Raw genomic sequence first — 22337 nt, forward strand, 5'->3', positions numbered from 1 at the left:
GTGGCGACGGCGGCGCTGTCGGAGAAGCCGAGGAAAGGCCGCTTTCCGCGCTTCGTCTTGTTTTGTTTTGTTTTTCTCGGTGGGCAAGGGGGATAGAAGAGAATGAGCTGGCTCTTCCACTACTCCAAAGCGGGTAGCGGTGGCGGCGGCGCCACCGCCGCCACCTCTTCCTCCTCTTCCGCCGGCGGAGGAGCTTTGCCTTCGACCCTCACTAGCCTTCAGCAGCAGCGGCAGCGGCAGATCGAGTCCCTGCGCAGCGCCCATGCCGCGTGAGTGACACCCCCTTGAGGAGGGGGGCTCTTTTTCATAAAAACGGTTGGAAGCGGTTTCATTTTCCATAAAAACGGTTGGAAGTCAATCCAGAGCGGGGAGGATTGTATGAGAATATCAGGATCTCACTGGGTGATCTCTCCATTGCTGTTGGCAGACGTGGTTTTTTTCTTCAATAGAGCCGGCATGACTGGCTCTCGGCTGAAAACTCAGTTATCAAACCAGGCCACATGAGGGGCCACTTCTTTAAAGGCATGCATAATCCACCGACTTCGGCCGCCAATAATTTTTAAATAAATAATAGCAGTAGTAGTAGTAGTATATTTATGGTGTGCCTTGATATTGCAACTTCGGAGGGTTGGTAAGCAGAAGTAGAAGCCAGAGGCAGCAAAAGTGCAAGAACCAACAGTCGGAAAATCCTAGTTGAAAAGAGCAGCTGAAAATAGTTGGATTGCAATCCAAAAACTAACACCATGTACAGGTAAGGGAATTTGGCCTTCACTGTATTAGGAAACAGGAAGTGAGTAAATGCTGGTTCACCAATAGCCCTGAACTTCCTTCAGCAAAACAAGTTGTTGCCCACACATGCTCCCGTCAGCTTCCTTGTAAACAAGTTACTGCTTTCTGTTTCAACAGAGGCCAATCTGCCTTCAAAGGCCCATTCTTATATTTTCTGAAGTCCCTGGAGCTTTTAATCGAAATTAAGCTGATTAAAATAGGAAAGAGGGAATCCAGCTCTTAAAGGAAGCAGTTCTACTTTAGTTGTAATGTAGAGTTTCTAAGAGAACAAATTATACTTTGATCTGGCCTTTGAAATTAGGACTTTTTAAGATGCTTAATTGGGTCATTTGTATTTGTCTCACTATTTCAGGAAACTTTAAGAAACATGTTTCTCTTTTTAGAATAGCTGAAATACAAAAAGATGTGGAATATCGGTTGCCCTTCACTGTAAATAACCTGTCAATTAATATAAACATGTGAGTATCTTTTGATTTGACTGTATGTCATGTTGAAGCTAAAATCATGCTTAGTGAGTGAATCAGTGTGGACTAGAGGGTCTTCTGTTAATTTTCTATTACACCACATTAGGGCTAGAGTGAGTTTTCTCTTGTTTTCCTCTGTTTCAATCTGGATAATTTTTTAGGAGAGAATGCTTTTTCTGTATGACTCTCAAGGAGCACATTGCCTACATCTATGTGGCAAAAATGTAACATAACGGCTCCAAAGATGGCGGACGTGCTGGGGAGAGCTCCGTAACCCCCAGTGGTAAGGCGTCCCCCCAGGAGCCCCCCAGGGATGTCATCGGACCCCTGGGGTGGGGTCAGAAGTCTGGGCAGCTGAGTTGGGCAATGTGCCGCCCGCTGCCTCCCCGAATCAGCCGTAGGGGCGCCGGGACATCTCCGCCCCACCGCCTGGGCCGTTGGCGGCCGTTTTAAATGGGGCCAACATCTTCGCTCTGCCTCAGCCACCTGATCTACTCCGGGCGGCGGCGGCGTCTCCGAAGGATCAAAGGAGACGCCGCAGATCATCTGTGAGGCGGAGGCGGCAACAGCGAGGACAACAGCGGCGGTGAGAGCTCTCCAGGCCCCAAGCCGATCATCTTCCCCAGGGGGCTTAAACAGCGGTGGCGGTGGCGGCGTGGCGTCTCCGGCCCGCCCCCTGAGCCGCTGCAGCTGTTACAGCCATCTGAAGTGGGGCCGACGTCTCCGCTCTACCTCGGCTCCCTGATCCGCTCCCGGGCAGCGGCGGCGTCTCCAAGGATCAAAGGAGGCGCCGCGGATCAGCTGGGCAGCGGAAGCGGCGGCAACGGAGACGACGGCGGCCGGGACTGCTTCTCCAGCCCCAGTCGATCGCCGTCCCAGGGGCCTTGACAGCGGCGGTAGCGCTGGCGGCATGGCGTCTCCGGCCCGCCCCCTGAGCCGCTGCTGCCGTTGCAACCATCCTGAGCGGGGCTGGAGTCGCTGCTCTGCCTCGGCCGCCTAATCTGCTCCTGGATAGCGGCGGCGTCTCCGAGGGATCAAAGGAGACGCCGCAGACCAGCTGTACGACAGAAGCGGCAGCAACGAAGACGCGGGCGGTGAGACAGCTTCTCCGGGCCCCGGTCGACCGTCCTCCGAGGGGCCTTGACAGCGGCGCTAGCAGCGGCGGCATGGCGTCTCCGGCCCGCCCCCTGAACCGCTGCAGCCATCTTGAGTGGGGCCGGTGCCTTGTTCTTCCTCGACCACCTTGGTCTGCTCCTAGACGGCGGCGCCTCCAAAAGATCCACATCAAAGGAGACACCGCGGACCAGCGGGTCAGCGGAACAGCTGTGCAATGGAGGCGATGGCGGCGAGGGCCGCGGCAGCAGCGAAAGCTTCTCCAGGCCCCGGTCGACCACTTTTACCAGGAACCTTCGACGCCGGCAAAAATGGACGCGGCGTAGCGTCTCCGGCCCGCACCCTGAGCCGTTTGCAGCCGTCCCGAATGGGTGCCAACGACTCCTCTATGCCCTGGCCCCCCCAACCGTTCTCCTGGGCGACGACGGCGTCTCCGTGCCGATCTTCAACCAAAAAAGACGCCACGGTCCAGCTGATCAGTGGAGACAGCGGTGACTAGACCAGTGTTTTTCAACCACTGTTCCGCGGCACATTAGTGTGCCGCGAGATGTTGCCTGGTGTGCCGTGGGAAAAATTGAAAAGTAATTATAAAATACTTTCTTTGTGTTTATTTGATTCCTATTCAAGAGAATTACTTTATATATAGTCAATATAGGCACAGAGTTAAATTTTTTAACATTTTCTAATGGTGGAGTGCCTTGTGATTTTTTTCATGAAACAAGTGTGCCTTTGCCCAAAAAAGGTTGAAAAACACTGGACTAGACCACCGAAGCCGACACCACCTTGCCTCTACCAACTCTCAACCTTCCCTGCCCACCCTCTCCCCACAGGACATGATGGGCCTGGGTGCAAGCCACGGTGGCAGAGTGGCTTGACCTTACACCTGCAGCCCCATAGAGGTGAGAGCTCTATGGGGTATGCTTCACCCAGAGTGGGTTCTGGACCACCTCTGGAAGCAGAGTCACAACCCATCGTGAGAGGATGGGGAGTGGCCTGCTTCTGGGGTTCACCCAACCAAGTGGCAGTGGCTGGGTGACGGTCCAGATACCCACCTACCCGACTAGACCCTCCTGCTAATTCTCCATCCAGGGGACTGCCTTCCCAAAACCCTTGTGACTCTATGCTCCTCCAATACTCCAGCACAGACCTGCACGCCCTCAGGGGTTCCCCCCTCTCCTGGGTGCGACCCGCCTTCGCTACATCCAATCTCGATGACGGGCCCGACCATTGGGCCTCTGAGAGATGGCCGGGCAGGGTCAGGGGCCTCCAGCATAAGACCAACAAGAGGCCCCTGATTAAGTTCTTAGTTAAGTTCTTTGTCGGGTTAGGGAGGGGGGTGGGAAAAGACTATGGTGGTTCGGCGAAGGGGGCCCTTCCATCAACCATAGCGCAGGCCAGGCCTACGACCGTTCACGAAGGTGAGGAACGGGGTCCAGTCGCCGACAAAGCCCAGTGGCGAGCTGACGTACAACCAATTCCCAGGATGGTGGGGAACGGCAGAAGGTGCACAAGCAGAGGGCCGTATCGACACCGGGAGGGTCATCTCCGCTCTCTACAAGCGGTGAGACGCTCCGACCCTCTGTACTTCCCCCGAGGACCCGGGAGCGGAGATGTGCAGCCTCTTGAGCTCAGGTTGGTCTACCTAAATGCCAGGTCCGTTGCCAACAAGGCTCCCCTTGTTCGAGACCTAGTGGAGAGGGAGCGCGCGGACCTGGCTTGCATCACGGAAACCTGGCTGGGCCCAGAGGGTGGTGTCCCTCTGGTTGACCTCTGCCCGCCTGGTTTCCAGGTGCTGCACCAGCCTCGGGCCCATGGTAGGGGCGGAGGAGTGGCAGTAATCATCAGGGAGACCCTTAGCCCGCGGGAGACCACCGTCCCTCAGATAGTCGGGTGTGAGTCTCTCTTTCTGAGATACGGTCCGGGGGCGCAGTTGAGCCTGCTGCTGGCGTACCTTCCACCTAATCGCGCAGCGGCAGCCATGCCTAAGCTACTCGATGTCCTCTCGGGGTTGGTGGTTGAATTCCCCAAACTCATGGTTTTGGGCGACTTCAACCTACCGTCCCTAGGAGGATCGTCCGAACTAGCTCGGGAGTTCATGGCTTCCATGACGGCCATGGACCTGTCGCAAATAATTTCAGGACCGACTCATGAGGGAGGCCACACCCCCGACTTGGTTTTCTTATCTGGAGGGTGGCGTGATGATCTCGGTGGGGGCTCCCCAACCATTATGCCCCTGTCATGGACCGACCATCACCTCCTACGGCTAGACTTCCGCTTTGCCACCCCCCGCCGTGGGTGCGCAGAACCAACCAGATGGTACCGCCCCAGACGCCTAATGGACCCGGATAGGTTCCAGGCAGCGCTTGAGAACCCACCTGCACTCTCTGCTCACAGCTCGGCAGATGCCTTAGTGGAAGCCTGGGAAAGGGCAGCCACGGAGGCACTTGACCGAGTTGTACCCCTGCGGCCCCTGACCCGGCGCAGATCCCAGCGAGCCCCATGGTTCACCGCGGAGCTCCGGGAGATGAAGCGTCGGAGACGGGGCCTAGAGAGCCGTTGGAGATCCAGTCGATCCGAATCCGACCGGTTGCGACTAAGAATCCTCACCAGGTCTTATCTCGCAGCGATAAGGGTGGCGAGATCCAATTATTTTTCCACCCTCATCGCGTCCGCAGATAATCGCCCGGCTGCCCTGTTCAGAGTGACTCGCTCCCTTCTGAACCAAGAGGTGAGAGAGGAACCCTTACAGGGTCGAGCCGAGGAATTCGGTCAATATCTGTTGGATAAAATCGCTCGGATTCGAACCGGCCTAGACTCCAACTGGGCAGAGTCTGAGGAACAGGACATGGACAGTCTTGTCGACGTCATCTGGGAGGAATTTGATCCTGTGACTCCAAAGGAAGTGGACAGGATTATGAGGAGGTTGAGCTCCTCCACATGCTTACTGGACCCATGCCCTTCCTGGCTGGCTTATGCAGCCCGAGAGGGGACACGAGGCTGGTTTCAGGCGGTCATCTCTGCTTCTCTGAGTGAGGGTGTTAGAATATGTTGTTGAAAAAATGGTTTGTTTAACAGAGTATTATTAATACACAGTGGAAGTTGTGCTGGGACTTTTAGGCAAACAGTAATGCACTAACACGAGTTTTATAACTTATTTTTACTCAGACAACAAAAAGAAACACAGTAAGAAATAGTCCAAGTATCAATCCAGTATCATGCACATAAAAGTCAGTCCATAAAAAACATAGTATCAAAATACAAAAGCTGCTTACCAATATCAAAAACAATATACACTGTAGCAAGCAGTTGATTCTTGAGAGAATAAATATCAAGTTAGCAAACAAGAGAACAAGAGGTATCCAAACACTAACATCAAACACATATACAAGAGCAACTACGTGTAACATCTAACTCTCTTTTATGTGGAATAATTACAACCACACCCTTAGGCCGTTTAACTCCTTAAAGGTGCTTTTACTCCATTATATAATATTGTCACCCAAATCAAGTTTAATCTCTAACAATCTCCCCTTTTGGGTGTCATATTATACATATATTTTTACAATCTCAAATTACACATATCACAAACAGATTTATGCTTTATAGCACCCTGAGCCTTAGTAAACTGGTCAGCAATATTATCTTCAGTTGCACAATATTCCAGTTTAATCAAATTATCTTTAACACATTGTCTGACATTTAGATACCGTAGATCCGTATGTTTTGATCTAGTTTTCACTGCAGCATTAGTTGCTAATTTTATAGCTGCCTGATTGTCTTCATACACTTTTATTGGTTCATTACAATTTAAACCCATATCAAACAATAATTGTTTCCATACCAATAGCTCAGTACATAATAAAGATAGACAAGAAAATTCGGATTCAGTTGTTGATAAGCTTATATGCTTCTGTCTGTTAGACCTCCATCCTACTAAAGCGTTTCCCAATAATACAACCAATCCTGAAGTGGATTTCCTGGTTACAGTATCAGATGCAAAACTAGCATCTGCAAATGCTTTTAGTTCCAATTCCTTTGTTGGCTCTAGATATAGAGAATAATGTATGGTGTGTTTCAAATATCTTAAAACTCTTTTCGCACCTTGCCAACATCTGGTTGTAGGATTCTCACAATATCTAGCTAAATGATTAACTGTAAATGCTATGTCAGGTCTTGACCAGTTACATAAATACATCAAGCTGCCTATTAATGATTGATATATCTTTTTATCAAAGACATTGCTGTTATCTGCTGAACTCTCAAAACCTTGAACCATAGGTGTTTTTACTGGTTTACAGTTTTCCATATTATAACGTTTCAGCAAACCATTAATTTTCTTAGCTTGAGACAGTTTAAATCCTTTACTAGTCCTGACAATATCCAGCCCTAGATAGTGACTAATAGCTCCTAGATCTTTTACTCTAAATTTTCTTTTTAACCCTGAAATTATTCTTTCAGTTTCTGTTTCATCTTTTGCTATAATAGCAATATCATCAGTGAATAATAATAACAATGATAATTCACTATTTTGCTGTTTTATAAATAAACAAGGATCTGCAATACTAGCTTTAAATCCCAAACTATTTAACTCTTTTACTAAACATCTATTCCACTCATAACCTGACTGTTTTAAACCATACAAACTCTTATTCAGTTTCCAACAGTACCCTACCTTACTTTCTATTCCTGATGGAACTTTCATATATATATCATGGTTTAATGTTGCATGCAAATAAGCAGTTTCAATATCTACATGTTTTATACCATAATTCTTATTTGCTGCCCAAACTAAAGCAGCCCTAAGAGTGGAAGCTCTTAACGTTGGGGAAAATACTTCATCATAGTCACTATTATTCTGTGCAAATCCTTGAGCAACTAATCTTGCTTTATGTATTACCTCTCCTGTAACACTTTCTTTCAGTTTAAAAACCCATTTACATCCAATTAACTTTTCTGTTTTAGGTATTTTAACCTCTTGATAAACATTAAGATCTTGCAAAGACTTTATTTCTTTATCCATAGCTACCTTCCAATTCTTTCTTTCATTCTCAGGATACATTTTTATTTCTTCAACATTAGAAGGTTCAATGTCTATTTGACAAATTAAACCTGCCTCGAAACGATCAGGCTGTCGTCTTTCCCTGTTAGACCTTCTGAGAATTATTGGACTTATAGGTACATTTACATTATTATCTTCTTCCTCTCCTGTCTCCACTATCAGTGGTTCTTGTTTGATCTCTCTAGCAGGTTCCTCCTCTTCTTTATCACTTTCATTTGAGGAGTTAGTTAAATCTTGTTGAGGAATATATACAATATCTTCTATCCTTTCCCAGCCTGACTGTTCTTGAAAAACAGCGCTAGAACTACAATAAATGTTTTTAGTACCTTTCTCCCAGAACCGATAAGACTTATGGTTTAACTCATAGCCAACAAAAAATAATTGTTTAGCTCTATGTTCTCCTTTATTTCTTATTGAACTTGGAATATGTACCCAAGCAGGTGTCCCAAACGTGTGAATGTAACTAAGATTTGGTTTTCTCTTATACCATAAGGTATAAGGAATTTTACCTGTAGCTGAACTAACCACATTGTTTAAAATATGATTAGCACATTTTGCTGCTTCTCCCCATAAGCTATCAGGTAAACCAGAATCTTCAATCATAGATCTAATCATAGCTTGCAATGTTTGGCCCCTCCGTTCAACAAATGCATTATGCTGAGGTCTATAAGGAGCTGTACGTCTATGCTCTATTCCCTCTGAAACTAACAGCTCATTAAACTGTTTATTAACAAACTCAGTTCCATTGTCTGTTATTATGGTTTTTACATTTAACTGAGTTTTCCTTTGTACAAACTTGAGCCAATTAGATATTGTTTGTATAGTTTCAGTTTTTGACGTAAGGAGATAACAGAACCCATATCTGCTATAATGGTCTAGAATATTTAATATGTAGCAAGCACCCCCTAAACTGGGTTTCATAGGACCTATCAAATCCATAAATACCAGTTCTAATGGAGTTGTGGTTTTAAATCCATCTAACCTATTAGCTGGTGCTGCCCTGCTCTTTTCTCTACCACATACGTTACACTGCAGATATTTCTTACAAGCCTTTAACTTAAACCCATTAGACAAAGCTACAGTTCTTTTTAGTGTATTAAAATTCACATGACCCAATCTTCTATGTAATAAATGAATACATTCATCATGTGGTTTTTGATTTGTACAAGTAGTAGCCATTATAATAGGATCATTGCTAATTACAAACAAACCGTCTTTCATATTAGCTATTAAGTTCACTTCATTCTTTTGAATAAGACATTCCTCCCCTTGGAAAGTAACTTTAAAACCTGCTTCCAATAATGCCTTAACTGATAATAGATTATAATCACATCTGGGAACATATAGCATTTCCAAATTTTGTTTTAAAAATGAACAGTAAACCTTACCCTCTCCAGAGACCTTGACTCTCCAGCCATTAGCCATAGAAATATATTTTTTACTAGACCTTATATTCTCAAAATCCCTTTTTATTTTTGAAATACAGTGTGTAGCTCCACTATCTACCACCCACCAATTGTGGTTATTAGTAGTTCTATTAGCTACAGCTACATTAATCAGCTTTTTATTCTTTCTATGGCTTTCCTTTCTCTGACAATTACTATTCTGACAAAACTTAGCAATATGTCCCTTTAACCCACAATTAAAGCATTTCCTTAAAATATAAGCAGATTCAGTCTTCTTTATTTCTTGTTGCAATGGCTCTCTCAACTGTTTTCTCTCCATACGACATCTTGATTCTTCCAACAACCTTCCAGTTATTGAAGAAACAGGTCTTCTTTGGACAAAACCTCCAAGGACGATACAAAGGCATCGTAGCTCTCATCCAATGATGATAAAATGATGTAAACCTGGTGAAGCTCTGAGAAAATAAGTTCTTTTTCTTGCAGTTCCAACAAAGTTGCTTTTATAAAGTTAAGGTGAGCTAACATATCGCCATTCTTTTCCAGTCTAGCTCTAAATAGCTTTCTGGTAAGATTTATATGAGCACCAACACTGTCCCGAACAAAAATCTTTTTCAACTTAGCCCAACATTTAGCAGCAGATTCTTCTCCACGCACATGGACTAGCTGTTGGTCTCCTAATGTTAGCCCAATGATAGATAAAGCCTTATCATTGTCTTTATTGAAATCTACAATCTTCTTGTTATCTTCTTCATTAGTTGGATCCCAGGCAGTTACATCAGGAGGATTATGGACTATTTTCCAAAGACCTTGATTTTGTAATAGCAAACTACATTGTGTAGACCAGGATACGTAGTTTGACCCATTAAGCCGGGTAATGCAGAATGGATTGAATAGTCCTTGTGCCATTGTCTGAATTTGAAAACTCAGTTAGGAAATATAAATACAATACTGTGCCTGTCCTCAGCACCACACTGGATCTGGGCCCATAACCATTGTTAGAATATGTTGTTGAAAAAATGGTTTGTTTAACAGAGTATTATTAATACACAGTGGAAGTTGTGCTGGGACTTTTAGGCAAACAGTAATGCACTAACACGAGTTTTATAACTTATTTTTACTCAGACAACAAAAAGAAACACAGTAAGAAATAGTCCAAGTATCAATCCAGTATCATGCACATAAAAGTCAGTCCATAAAAAACATAGTATCAAAATACAAAAGCTGCTTACCAATATCAAAAACAATATACACTGTAGCAAGCAGTTGATTCTTGAGAGAATAAATATCAAGTTAGCAAACAAGAGAACAAGAGGTATCCAAACACTAACATCAAACACATATACAAGAGCAACTACGTGTAACATCTAACTCTCTTTTATGTGGAATAATTACAACCACACCCTTAGGCCGTTTAACTCCTTAAAGGTGCTTTTACTCCATTATATAATATTGTCACCCAAATCAAGTTTAATCTCTAACAGAGGGTCACTTCCCCGCCTCCTTGAAGGAGGCGGTGGTGAGACCTCTCCTCAAGAAGCCCACCTTAGACCCAGCTTCATTGAATAACTTTTGTCCAGTCTCCAACCTTCGCTTCCTTGCGAAGGTTGTTGAGAGTGTGGTGGCGCATCAGCTTCCTCAGGTCCTGGAGGAAGCGGATTATCTAGACCCGTGCCAATCGGGCTTCAGGCCGGGCTACAGCACGGAGACGGCATTGGTCGCTCTGATGAATGATCTCTGGAGGGCCCGGGACAGGGGCCATTCCTCTGTCCTAGTCTTATTAGACCTTTCGGCGGCTTTCGATACCATCGACCATGGTATCTTGCTGCGGCGCCTCAGGGGATTGGGAGTGGGAGGCACGGTTCTGCGGTGGTTCTCCTCCTTTCTCCTGGGACGTTCGCAGTCGGTGTTGGCAGGAGGACAGAGGTCGACTCCGAGGCCTCTCGTTTGTGGAGTCCCTCAGGGGTCGGTTCTCTCGCCTCTCCTGTTCAACATCTACATGAAACCCCTAGGTGAGATCATTCGTGGTTTTGGAGTAGGGTACCATCAGTATGCTGATGACACCCAGCTTTTCATCTCAACTCCAAACAGCATCAGTGATGCCCTCGACGTGATGTCCCGTTGCCTGGAAGCGGTCCGGGAATGGATGGGGAGGAACAGGCTTCAACTCAACCCGGACAAGACTGAATGGCTGTACATACCGGCATGCCAGGATACTCAGAACGTTCCATCCCTTAACATCGGGGATGAGTTATTACCCCCTGTTAATAGGGCCCGCAACCTGGGTGTCCTCCTAGACTCACAGCTATCCTTGGAAGATCACATAGGAGCTGTGGCCAAGGGGGCCTTCACTCGGGTTCGACTGGTGCGCCAACTACGACCTTATCTGGACCTGGATGCCTTACGTACAGTCACCCATGCACTTGTGACCTCCCGCCTTGACTACTGTAATGCTCTCTACATGGGGCTGCCCTTGAGAGCCACTCGGAAGCTTCAACTGGTGCAGAGTGCAGCTGCACAAACACTTTTGGGGGCCTCCCAATACTCCCATATCACACCTCTCCTCCGTGAGCTGCACTGGCTTCCGGTTGCCTTCCGAGTGAAATTCAAGGTGCTAACAATGACATACAAAGCCCTACATAGCATGGGTCCGGATTACCTACGGGAGCACCTTCTGCCAACGTCAACACCCCTCCGTCCTGTGCGCTCCCACAGAGAGGGCCTCCTCAGGGTGCCACCGCTCAAAGAATGCCGGCTGGTGGCCCCCAGGGGGAGGGCATTCTCAGTGGGTGCGCCAACCCTCTGGAACTGCTTGCCTACCGAAATCCGGATGGCCCCCGACCTTCGCACCTTCCGGCGCGACTTAAAAACTTACCTGTTCCAGCAGTCCGGCCTGGCCTGATAGCTCTTGGGGTTTCATTTGTTTTTACTATCGTTTTTTACTATTGTTTAACTGTATACCTACCTTACTCTGTACACCGCCCCGAGTCCCTCGGGAGAAGGGCGGTATATAAAAATAAATAAATAAATAAATAAATAAATAAATAAATAAATAAATAAATAAATAAAATTGTCAAGAGCTGTATTTATCAGCATTTTTTCTTACATGCCTAAATGCTAATCATTCAGTTTTATGAAGACATTTTGCTTGAACTTATTTTCTTGGAGTGCACTTAAAATTACTTTGATATAAAAATCCACATTTTTCTTGAAGATTTGAATAAAAAAGGCTAATGAACAAAGCTTCATTATCTTTAAACATCTGATTCAGAAAATCACCTAAACAGAGATTCCAACTTTTCTGGGCTAGTAACCACATTTAGAATTTTGATGTTATGAACAATAATATAATGAAAATTATTTGATCATAATGTGGTCAATAACAAAACATCAGTATTCCAGAAAGCAAAGTATTGAGTTGAAGAGGTATGTTTCAATTTTCTAGTAAATGTCTCTTAGAAAGTAAAACAGTATTTTCACATGTGTTTGCTTTGCAGTGTAGTAACTTCCCAATCATTTTTAGAATAAAATTATTCTTCCAAACTCAAATTAGACATAACATGGAGCTTGTAGGCATGTTGTCATTCCCAGGTCCACATTGGGGATATAGGACTTAGATGATCTTGCATGGCAATGAAACCTCTTTTCCTTGATGACTTTAGAACTGACAGAAGCAAAGGATAGTAATGCTTTCAGATTCTGGTTTACTGATGCTTTGTTTGGAACAAACCACTTTCCTATACTTGTCACTTTTATTTAATTCAGTTTTCACTAATCGTTGGCTTGAGTAGGGCACTTATTTCAGTTGTCTGACAGAGAGAGGGTACATCAGCTGTTTGTTGTTTGTGTTGTGAATTCTAGAATTCAAATGGATGAACTATGTTTTTGACTAGATTGTGATTGTACAGATTGTTAGGAAGAACTGTACTATCACTCCAAGTTATTCACATTCTCTAGTAAGGTAAATTTTATATTTTGAAAGGTGACGTAATACTGGTAGAGAGCTAAAACATACATGGAAGTTACAATGATCAAATATCTTGATGTTTGCAGCTTGCTTCCTCCTCAGTTTCCTCAGGAAAAGCCAGTCATCAGTGTTTTCCCCCAAATAAGGCATCATATAATGGACAAACAAGGAGCATATGTGACCTCTCCGTTAATTAATAATGTATGTATAAATGAATAATTTTCTAGAATAATCAGTGGTAAAAATGCATGTCTCTCTCATGATGTACAACTGGCAAAATTATATTATATTGTAGAATTGTTAATGTTTACACTTATTGATCTCTTGGTTCTACTAGATACCGGTAGTTTTCCCATGAACTTTCTTGAACAAAAAGCCACATTTTAGAGGGGTTTTTCCAAATTAATTGTAAAAAGAAAATTAAACTAATTTTTTATAGAACCCAACTGTTTTTCATGTCTAAGCATAGAAATCACAGTGTCCTGATTTCTAGCCCAGCACCTTATCCACTACACTAAGCTGCCACTTTATCATTTAAATCAATGATAAATGAACTTTGTTGTATGGCACATAATTTTTAACCATGCTAATTTTTTTAAATAATTTAACAGTTTACAATGCACTCTGATCTTGGCAAAATTGTTCAAAGCATACTTGATGAATTTTGGAAAAATCCTCCGGTTTTGGCTCCCAGCACAACAACATTCCCATAGTAAGTAAACACATTAAAATATGGGTAATAATTTCAAGCATCACTATGTGAATACCTATGGGGCAAACTCAGATCAAACTTAATTAAATCGGGGTGTGGCTGCCAACCAAAAATTAGGAATTTGGTTTCTATCCATCTTATGCATTCAATTGCTACATTAAAAATCAAATTTCAATAAAATCTGAGACTATTTGGTATTTTGGGTTGAACTGTTCTCTGCAGGGAACAAGGCTAATACATGTAGATAAAAATTGAGTATTTTGTCTTTCAGTACTGAAGGCCCTTAGCGCTAAACATCTTTCTTTCCCTGATGTCATCTAGGTCATAGTTATCCCAAGGATGTTTTTTTCACTTGGCAACTGGACTTCCTTGTTTTTCTTTGAAGATGTTTCGCTTCTCATCCAAGAAGCTTCTTCAGCTTTCCCACCGTCTAGTCAGAGCAGAAGAAGCTTCTTGGATGAGAAGCAAAATGTTTTCAAAGAAAAACAAATCGAGTTGCCTCGTGAAAAAAGCTTCTTTCCCTGATCCATCTCAACTTATGAGTACAAATGCTTATTTATAATTGGTCAAAGGAGATACAGAACAGGGGCAATATGTGACACAAAAAGGGAGAATTTATAGCAAGCATCAGCAAGAATACAAGCATCCAATGACCTAGCTGTAGTAGCATCAGATGCATAATTCTATCACTTACAGGTCTGTTTCCATTAAAAATCAAAGTTTTCCTAAATTTCAGCGTCTAGATATTAAGTTCATGTCTTATACTTTGGATTATATTAGCACTGAAAAGACTCATTAGTTCTGACATAACTGATTCATAATAAAACATTGCTGAAGTTTTAGTTAGCCCCTCAATTTTAATTAATTGAATTAAAAGAACCATGCATCAGGAGATGGTGAATTACTGCTGTGTGATCACTCTGGCATTGATAAGATTAGGATGGCTTGTCATGTGTTCAGTTAGAATTAATTATAACTGCTGTCAGCTGTGTTTAACCAGAAACCTCTTTAATTCTTAATGCATAATAATACAAATTCATTTTGTATTATTTTGAGAAGAAAAAAATGCTATAAAATAATTTGCTGATAATATATTGTTTTCCCTCCTTAGCCTTTACAGTAAGCCAACTGGAATTCCTACATATGCTCAGAATTTTCCATTTCTTTCTCCATATCTGCCACAAGAAACAAATAGGTCTGTAGCACCTGTGCCCCTTGCAGAATCACTTTCTTCAGGTTATACTACAGACAGACCTGCAGCTCCTTCCTTTGGCATGATAACTGACTTGCCATTACCTGTTCCAACAACAGAAACATTATCACAGGTATGTATTGATAGTGTACCTTACAAAACAAACTGTTCATTTCCCAAAGGATATAATTCAAATATCAAATATTACCATCTAGAGAAATTATATTTGCCAGCAATACTTGAACATACTCCAAAAGTCTTTAGAGATTTTATAAAACTTTAGTACAGGAAAAACTGCTGTCATATTTACATCATGCAAGCCAGATTGTTATTTAAAGAAATATATATTGTTTAATCTTTTTAGGGAAACCAAAATGGATTTGGGTACAAAATGCCTGAAGTTCCAGATATATTTCCAGAACTATCAGAACTAAGGTAAAAGCTTTAAAAGAGTGTGTCTGTGTGTTCTAAATATGGATAAAAGTTGTTCCTCAATGTTGAAAACCATACATTTTATATCTATCTCAGTAAAGTCTCAGGGGGTTGGGAGTGGGAGGCACCGTTTTACGGTGGTTCTCCTCCTACCTCCAGGGCCGCTCGCAGTCGGTGTTGACGGGAGGGCAGAGATCCGCCCCGAGGCCTCTCATTTGTGGAGTCCCTCAGGGGTCGGTTCTCTCGCCTCTCCTGTTCAACATCTATATGAAGCCGCTGGGCGAGATCATTCGTGGCTTCGGGGTGGGGTATCATCAGTACGCTGATGATACCCAACTTTTTCTTTCCACCCCGAACCAACCCAGTGATGCCCTCGCCGTGATGTCCCGGTGCCTGGAGGCGGTTCAGGTCTGGATGGGGAGAAACAGGCTTCGTCTCAATCCCGCCAAGACTGAGTGGCTGTGCATATCGGCATCTCGGGCTAACCAGACTATTCCACCTCTAACGATGGGGGGTGAGGTGTTACCCCCCGTTGATAGGGCTCGCAACTTGGGCGTCCTCCTGGATTCACGACTCAATTTTGAAGATCACATAGGAGCCGTGACCAGGGGGGCTTTTGCACAGGTTCGCCTGGTGCGCCAGTTGCGTCCCTATCTGGACCGAGACGCCCTACGCACAGTTACTCATGCGCTCGTGACCTCCCGTTTGGACTACTGTAACGCTCTCTACATGGGGCTGCCCTTGAAGACCACTCGGAGGCTTCAACTGGTGCAGAATGCGGCCGCGCGAGTTGTAATGGGGGTCTCCCGATACTCCCATGTAACACCTCTACTCCGTGAGCTGCATTGGCTTCCGGTTGCCCTCCGGGTGAAATTCAAGGTGCTGGTTATCACCTATAAAGCCCTACATGGCCTGGGTCCGGGGTATTTGAGGGAACACCTGCTGCCGGCATCAAATGCCGTTCGCCCAGTGCGCTCCCACAGGGAGGGTCTGCTCAGGGTCCCACCGGTAAGAGATTGCCGGCGGGTGACACCCAGGGATAGGGCCTTCTCAGTGGGGGCGCCTGCCCTCGAACCAGCTGCCAGTGGAGCTGAGGACTGCCCCCGACCTCCGATCATTCCGCCGGGGCCTGAAGACCTGGCTCTTCGAGCTCTCGGGCCCAGGCTGAGGAGAAATTTATTTTAATTGGGGTTTTTTAATTGTACAGGGTTGGTTTAATCTTTTTTAATTGGTTTTTTAACTTTTGTATGGTTGATTTTTAACTCCCTGTAAACCGCCCTGAGTCCTCAGGGAAAGGGCGGTATATAAATGCAATAAAATAAATAAATAAATGTTCTTAGTAGTATAAAATAAGTCGGCGAAATATCTCTTTAGCTACTGGTAGATCTGAGTAGGTGGTGAAAACTTCAGTATTGTACCAGTTTCACTTTTTGTAAATATTTGCCTATGTTCCTGCTTTGTTCATTTGTTTAGTAATTGCCGTGAGCTGTTCTGGATTTCTCAGGAAAGTAGCAGTGGGCGAGTTCAGATTTTGGAAATAATTAAGCATTAATCTTGCATACATGTTTCTTTTTTAATGAGACAAGGATTAGCATTATATGCACCAGAATGAAATGCCACTTTATCAAGAAACTATATACAGTTGTCAAAATATAACAGTATATATTTTGCCTAGTTGCTAAATACTGTTTTTGTTTTCTTTGCAATTCAGCATATCACAACTGACAGACATGAATGAACAAGAAGATATATTGCTAGAACAATTTGTTAATCTGCCCCAATTGAAGCATATTATTAATGATAAAGATGATTTAGTGAAAAGTATTGAAGAACTAGCAAGTAAGACTTCCAAATATTTCTAATTAGAATAACATTTTATGAAAAAAATGATATTTTTCTAAAATTCAACAGTGGGTTTACCTTGCAGAAAAAAATTTATTATTGGAACCAAGCTTGGAGTCAAAAAGGCAAACAATACTAGATAAAGTAAGTACAAGGAAAAATATTTTCTGCAATTTGGGAGTTGATTTCTGACCCCGTTTAATAAAAACATATTTTCATTCTAGTACGAACAACTGATTCATTTGAAAACCACATTTGAAAAGAAAGTACAAAGGCAGCATGAACTTAGTGAGGTGAGTTTTTACTTTTTGCAAGAGGAAATGAAGCATTATTCACTTATTTGTACAGAGATTGTTAAGACAGGATTCTAGTTCCCATCCCAGCCTGTTTTGGAGGCTAACCTATCTTAATCTTCTTCCTTTGCAGTTAAAAGTATGGTTTATTTACACTTTTTTTAACTGCCCCAGTCTGAAAGTTCTGAGTGGCGTGTGTGTGTGTGTGTGTGTGTGTGTGTGTCAAATATATAAAAAGTAATTGATCAGTCCATCCAAAGATGGACACCCATAGGAGTTAATTAAGGTTAATGGCACAGTACAAGCTGTTGTAACTATTTTACAAAATGCCAGGGGAGGTGGAGCCCTGTGGACCTGAGGAAATGAACTGAACATTTCCAAGTTACACACTGTTCTTTTCACAGAGTTGCAGTGCAAGTGCACTGCAGGCAAGATTGAAAGTGGCCGCCCATGAAGCTGAAGAGGAGTCTGACACTATTGCAGAAGACTTTCTGGAAGGGAAAACGGAAATAGATGATTTTCTTAGTAGTTTCATGGAGAAAAGAACAGTATGTAGATATCTCAGATTTCAAAACCTAATTGTTTAAAATACTTGAAACCTTAAAATTATAATTAATCCAATTGAAAGCTATCAAATAAGCAGAATTCAAGATTATTTTGCTGTTTTAAAAATAGAGGAAAATTCTTTTATGGAGGAAAATTCTTGTATTCAGCAGAGAAATACCAATACTTAAGCCTTCCTACTTCAGAATGGCTTTTGTTTGCCAAATTGCCTAACATTACTGGAAAGCTAAGTATGCACTAAAATTATAGCTTTGTGAAGCATGCACTAATTTTAGGAATACAACTATCCCATTACTTTCTTGCTATCTGCAATGCTGTGTTACGCAAGGATACAGAAATAATATCAGTAGTATAGTATGTTGCTTAAATTGCTTAAATAGGTGGGATTGAAAACAAAAGTCAATATTACCCCATCAGCCATTACAGTATTGAGCCTAAGAGTAAGGGAGCCTGTTCCCCACTTCTGTATGAAAGAACACCCTAATGTGTCAAGTTTTCTTCCATTGGGGCACAGAATCCTTTTGGATTTGGAATAATTCCAAGTATGTATGTTTCATTTAATAACTTTGCTGTTAATGGCAAACTTCAAGGAGAATGTACCCAAGAAAGAATATACCTTGATATTATTATTGATAGCCTTTGAATACTGTATATTGTAATGTGTACTGTTAACTAATTATTCAAAATGCTAGAAGAACATATGTTCAGCCTTAAATCAGTAATTCCTTGTAACAGCTTAAGTATCCTTATAACTGAAATCTAAGCATATGAATCACCTTCAGCTATTTTACTCAAAGTCTGCTCGTGAAGCTTCTTAGTGGAAGTTGATTTCTTTACTTTGATTGTTTTAGCAACATTATTTTCTACCAAAGTAAATTTGGAATATATGGTGTTAAATTGTTCTTCCTTAGATTTGCCAGTGTAGAAGAGCCAAAGAAGAAAAGCTACAACAAACAATAGCAATGCGTGGCCAATTTCATGCTCCATTATAGGTATGTTTCTAATATGAGGTAGATTCTAATTGTCCTGCCTGCTACACATTCATTTGTCAGGATACATTCATATAAATAATGTCTACCAGTTCTGAAAGTCTGATAGGACACTTTCCTATATGTGTATTATGCACAAAAAGTGTAGTCGTATAAAGATGTATGTATGTCAGAGATAAGTGTTACATAATACTACAAAATGAAAGCCACATATACAAGAACTTAAGCTTTTGATTATGTAATTAGGAAAGTTTTACATTGCTTCATGGAAAAACATCACAACTAGAAAAATGTCAACTGCTTGTGAAGAAATGCCAAAAAATGGAATTGGCCAACACTTACTTGCTCATCTTTCATTCTCCACCAGTTCCCACAATCATCCAACAAGGCTTTTCTGAGCATTTGGGACATGGACATGGAGAGTCCTGAACATTGTCAATTATGTCATGCAATACTGAAAATGGGGTGGGAGGGGGCAGGGGGAATCATTAAATATAATTTGTTTATAGCTATGATTCAAACAATATGCTGTATGGCAACTTTCAATAATATTGTATGCAGTTTTACTTTGTCTTTTGAGTTTAGCCTTTTATGAAAAAAAATGCAATCAGGGATTAAAGGATATGTATCAGTTTTCTACCTTAAATTAATCTGAATTTAAGAATTTAAATGTAAAATTTGATATGCGTGCGTTGAGAACTTTGACTAATGGTAGATACTTTTTTCTATTCACAGATTTTTTTTCCAGCTAATTAGAATTTTAAGGCAACAAATCCAGCAAAGCACATTTTCATAGATTATTTTGCAAATAAGCATTTCATTATGGTTGTATTTATAGGGGGGGAAATTGTATATAGAGCTGGGGTGATTTTTTTGTACAAATTAGTGTCTTTCTATTATTTTATTCAAGATGTACTTCTACTGCAATTTTTGCACTAATATTTCTTGTTATTGATTACCCTTATATTTAATTTCATGCTGCTGTCTACCACCTTTATAGATTAAATATTTAAAGATGTAATTTTCACTAGATTTTTAAATTTTATACAGCATAATCCATAACTTTCTTACTAAATATTAGCTGGTTTGTTTGCGAGGCATAGAAATGTTGGTTGGTTGAAGTAAATTACAAGTAAAATAAATTGGATTTTTTTTTCATCCTGCTTTACCAGAAAGCACCAGAATTCAATTTCTTGAAATCAGGTTTTCACCCATTTTTGTATCTTTCACTACATAGAGTTCAAGTACTTAATTCAATACACTACTGCAATCGAACTTGAGTAGTTAAGAAACTGGAGAGCTAAAAGTTTTAAGCACCCGTTCACACTTTTAGAGGAAATCGGTATGATTTTGTGTAGAATTCTTTCTTGTAATTTTGCCACTCGTTGCTTTGGGAAATATCCTACCTCAAGCCACAAGTGGAGATTGGCATAATTCTCTTCAATTCTTGCATCTTTCTTTCCTATTTGTGTTGAAGCAAATGAGTGGGTAGATTGTATAAGATCTTGGTATTCCTACATTTGCTTTATTTCCTCATCTGTTCTTTTGCCTGGTGTGTCCCATGTGTTCGTATAAGCACTTTTGAAATCAAGGAGGGAAGAAGAATCTTATCGTGTGTGTGTGTGTGTGTGTGTGTGTGTGTGTGTGTGTGTGTGTGTGTGTTACCAACAACTTTATTATTTAGATCCAGTAGAATATACTCAAAACCTTATCTCAATCCCCTGCATCAGACGTAAAATAAGCAAGTTTATTCACCTGTTCAGTATTATGTTGTCAGAATGTAATAACTGCAGTTTTAAATCACTCTTCTACAGAGGTAAAATTGAGGTTATCCTACTAAAAATACAACCAAAGAATTTTATTTTCATACAAAAATAGTTTAATTTTATGTCTTGCATGTTTATAAGAACTCAGAATGTTTTTATAATTAATTTTTTTTCTTTAGACAATTGGCAAAAATCTATAAATGACAATATTGCAGAAAACTAAATCTAGAAGTATACATTCATGACTTGTTTTTTCCTTTTGCTGCTGACTTTGCTAAGGAATAAATTTCTTTTTCTTGAACAGTTTATAGATTTTTCTCTCCAAAAAGGTTCAGTATTGGTATTTGCATTTTTAAAGCAGAATATTCAATTCTGCATGTGAAAAAGTAACACTAGAGTTCAGCTTTATGTACTTTGGAAAGTAATGATAACTTTGAGACTTAAACTGGAAATAAATTTGGTGGAACAAATACTATTGCTACATGTGTCATTTAGGTTGTTTTAACAGTTCTGCTGCTTACCATTCTCTTCAGGAATCCTTGTTTCCTAATCTCGGCTTGTCTCCTCTGGCAGTCTTTAGATTTAAACTAACAATATGTGTTTAATTGTACATATCTCTTACTGTTGCTACCTAATATTTTTATGTAAATGAAAACAGTCTAATTAGTATTTTACGGTGTTTTTTGTTGTAAAGTCAAGCTTGAACCATTTCACCTTCACTTAGAAATGTTGAGGAAAGTTACTGGTTAGAAATTTAATTTAAAATTTAATTCAAGTTAAGCCACAATGTGGTTTGTTAATATTCTGTGAACTCAGCAATTGGGGCTAATGAATCATAGTTTATGATAACAGCATTACATGAACACAACCCAAGTGTGATTTATAAAGACCCTGTTATTAATCTGGTGCTTGAAATCAACTAAAAGGTAGTTTCAAAATATATCAAGTTTTCTTCCAAGAAAATTGTGCTCATCAGTGGGTTGTGACTTGTACACTCTTGCTTTGTTGATGTCAAGGTCTTGAATCAGCATGGGTTTATATGAATTGTGAAAAAAGCTGTGCTGACTGTATCGCGTCCTACATTTCAAGCCCATTTCTTCTTTCCATACAGGAAGAGTGCCTTGCTGGGTGCACTTGTATTGATTCTGTATCCTTAAGCGCTTGCATGGATTGGGGTAACTAAGGAATTAGAAGTTCTCTTTCTCTAGTTATATTAATTGCTGATTATATAATTATAAAAACTCCGCATCATATCACAGTATTGATACCAATACTCCGACACAGGTAATGATGGAATCAATCAATGATTATTTAAATAGGTCTTCAGGTTCAATATGATTGTGTTAATCAACCATAACAAAAATGTAATCAAAGGGAGACTTTTGCTTTGGAGATCTGTGTACAATAGAGATCCCATGGAGGAAAGGGAACCAATCCGTTATGTGAAAACAGTGGATGCTTAGCCCTGAGAAATCATTCCCTGTAACACTGTATTCAGATGATAACTACCAAGACCAGGGGTCGGCAACCTTAAACACTCAAAGAGCCACTTGGACCTGTTTCCCAGAGGGGGAAAAAACACTGGGAGCCATGCGCTTGATTGAAGAGTTTAATTAAAAAGAAATAGAGGCTGCTGTGCATGCGTTCTCTCTCTCCCCTCTCTCTCCAATCTTCTGTTTACCTGGCAAGCTGGCTTCACGCTGTTCTCAGACAAGCTGACACACATCCTTATTGGGCTGGCTCTCCTGCCCT

At 41.7% G+C, this 22337-nt stretch overlaps 1 protein-coding gene across 2 annotated transcripts; it reads left to right on the forward strand.

Annotated features, from left to right (window-relative positions):
• Nucleotides 1–36: 36 nt before the first annotated feature.
• On the forward strand, nucleotides 37–21051 carry VPS37A (VPS37A subunit of ESCRT-I). Of its 2 annotated transcripts, none has more exons than XM_081332881.1 (12): nucleotides 37–269; nucleotides 1173–1247; nucleotides 12882–12996; nucleotides 13407–13507; nucleotides 14619–14832; nucleotides 15064–15134; nucleotides 16843–16970; nucleotides 17059–17117; nucleotides 17198–17266; nucleotides 17671–17814; nucleotides 18742–18822; nucleotides 19555–21051. In XM_081332881.1, exons 1-11 carry the CDS (start codon nucleotides 103–105, stop codon nucleotides 18820–18822), a joined length of 1224 nt encoding a protein of 407 aa, XP_081189007.1. In that variant the 5' UTR covers nucleotides 37–102; the 3' UTR covers nucleotides 19555–21051. The 2 variants fall into 2 exon arrangements, with proteins under 2 accessions (XP_081189007.1, XP_081189008.1); XM_081332882.1 differs by having other exon boundaries at nucleotides 148–269; nucleotides 1178–1247.
• Nucleotides 21052–22337: the final 1286 nt, after the last annotated feature.

The sequence above is a fragment of the Vipera berus genome (assembly GCF_964194415.1).
Source record: "Vipera berus genome assembly, chromosome: 7".
NCBI lineage: Eukaryota > Metazoa > Chordata > Lepidosauria > Squamata > Viperidae > Vipera > Vipera berus.

Excerpts from the sequence above, each read along its gene's own strand:
- VPS37A (XM_081332881.1), top strand. The coding sequence starts at position 103 with ATGAGCTGGCTCTTCCACTACTCCAAAGCGGGTAGCGGTGGCGGCGGC. Across the intron at positions 1,248-12,881 it reads CTGTCAATTAATATAAACAT|CTTGCTTCCTCCTCAGTTTC; the intron begins GTGAGTATCTTT and ends TGATGTTTGCAG. Across the intron at positions 13,508-14,618 it reads AGCACAACAACATTCCCATA|CCTTTACAGTAAGCCAACTG; the intron begins GTAAGTAAACAC and ends TTCCCTCCTTAG.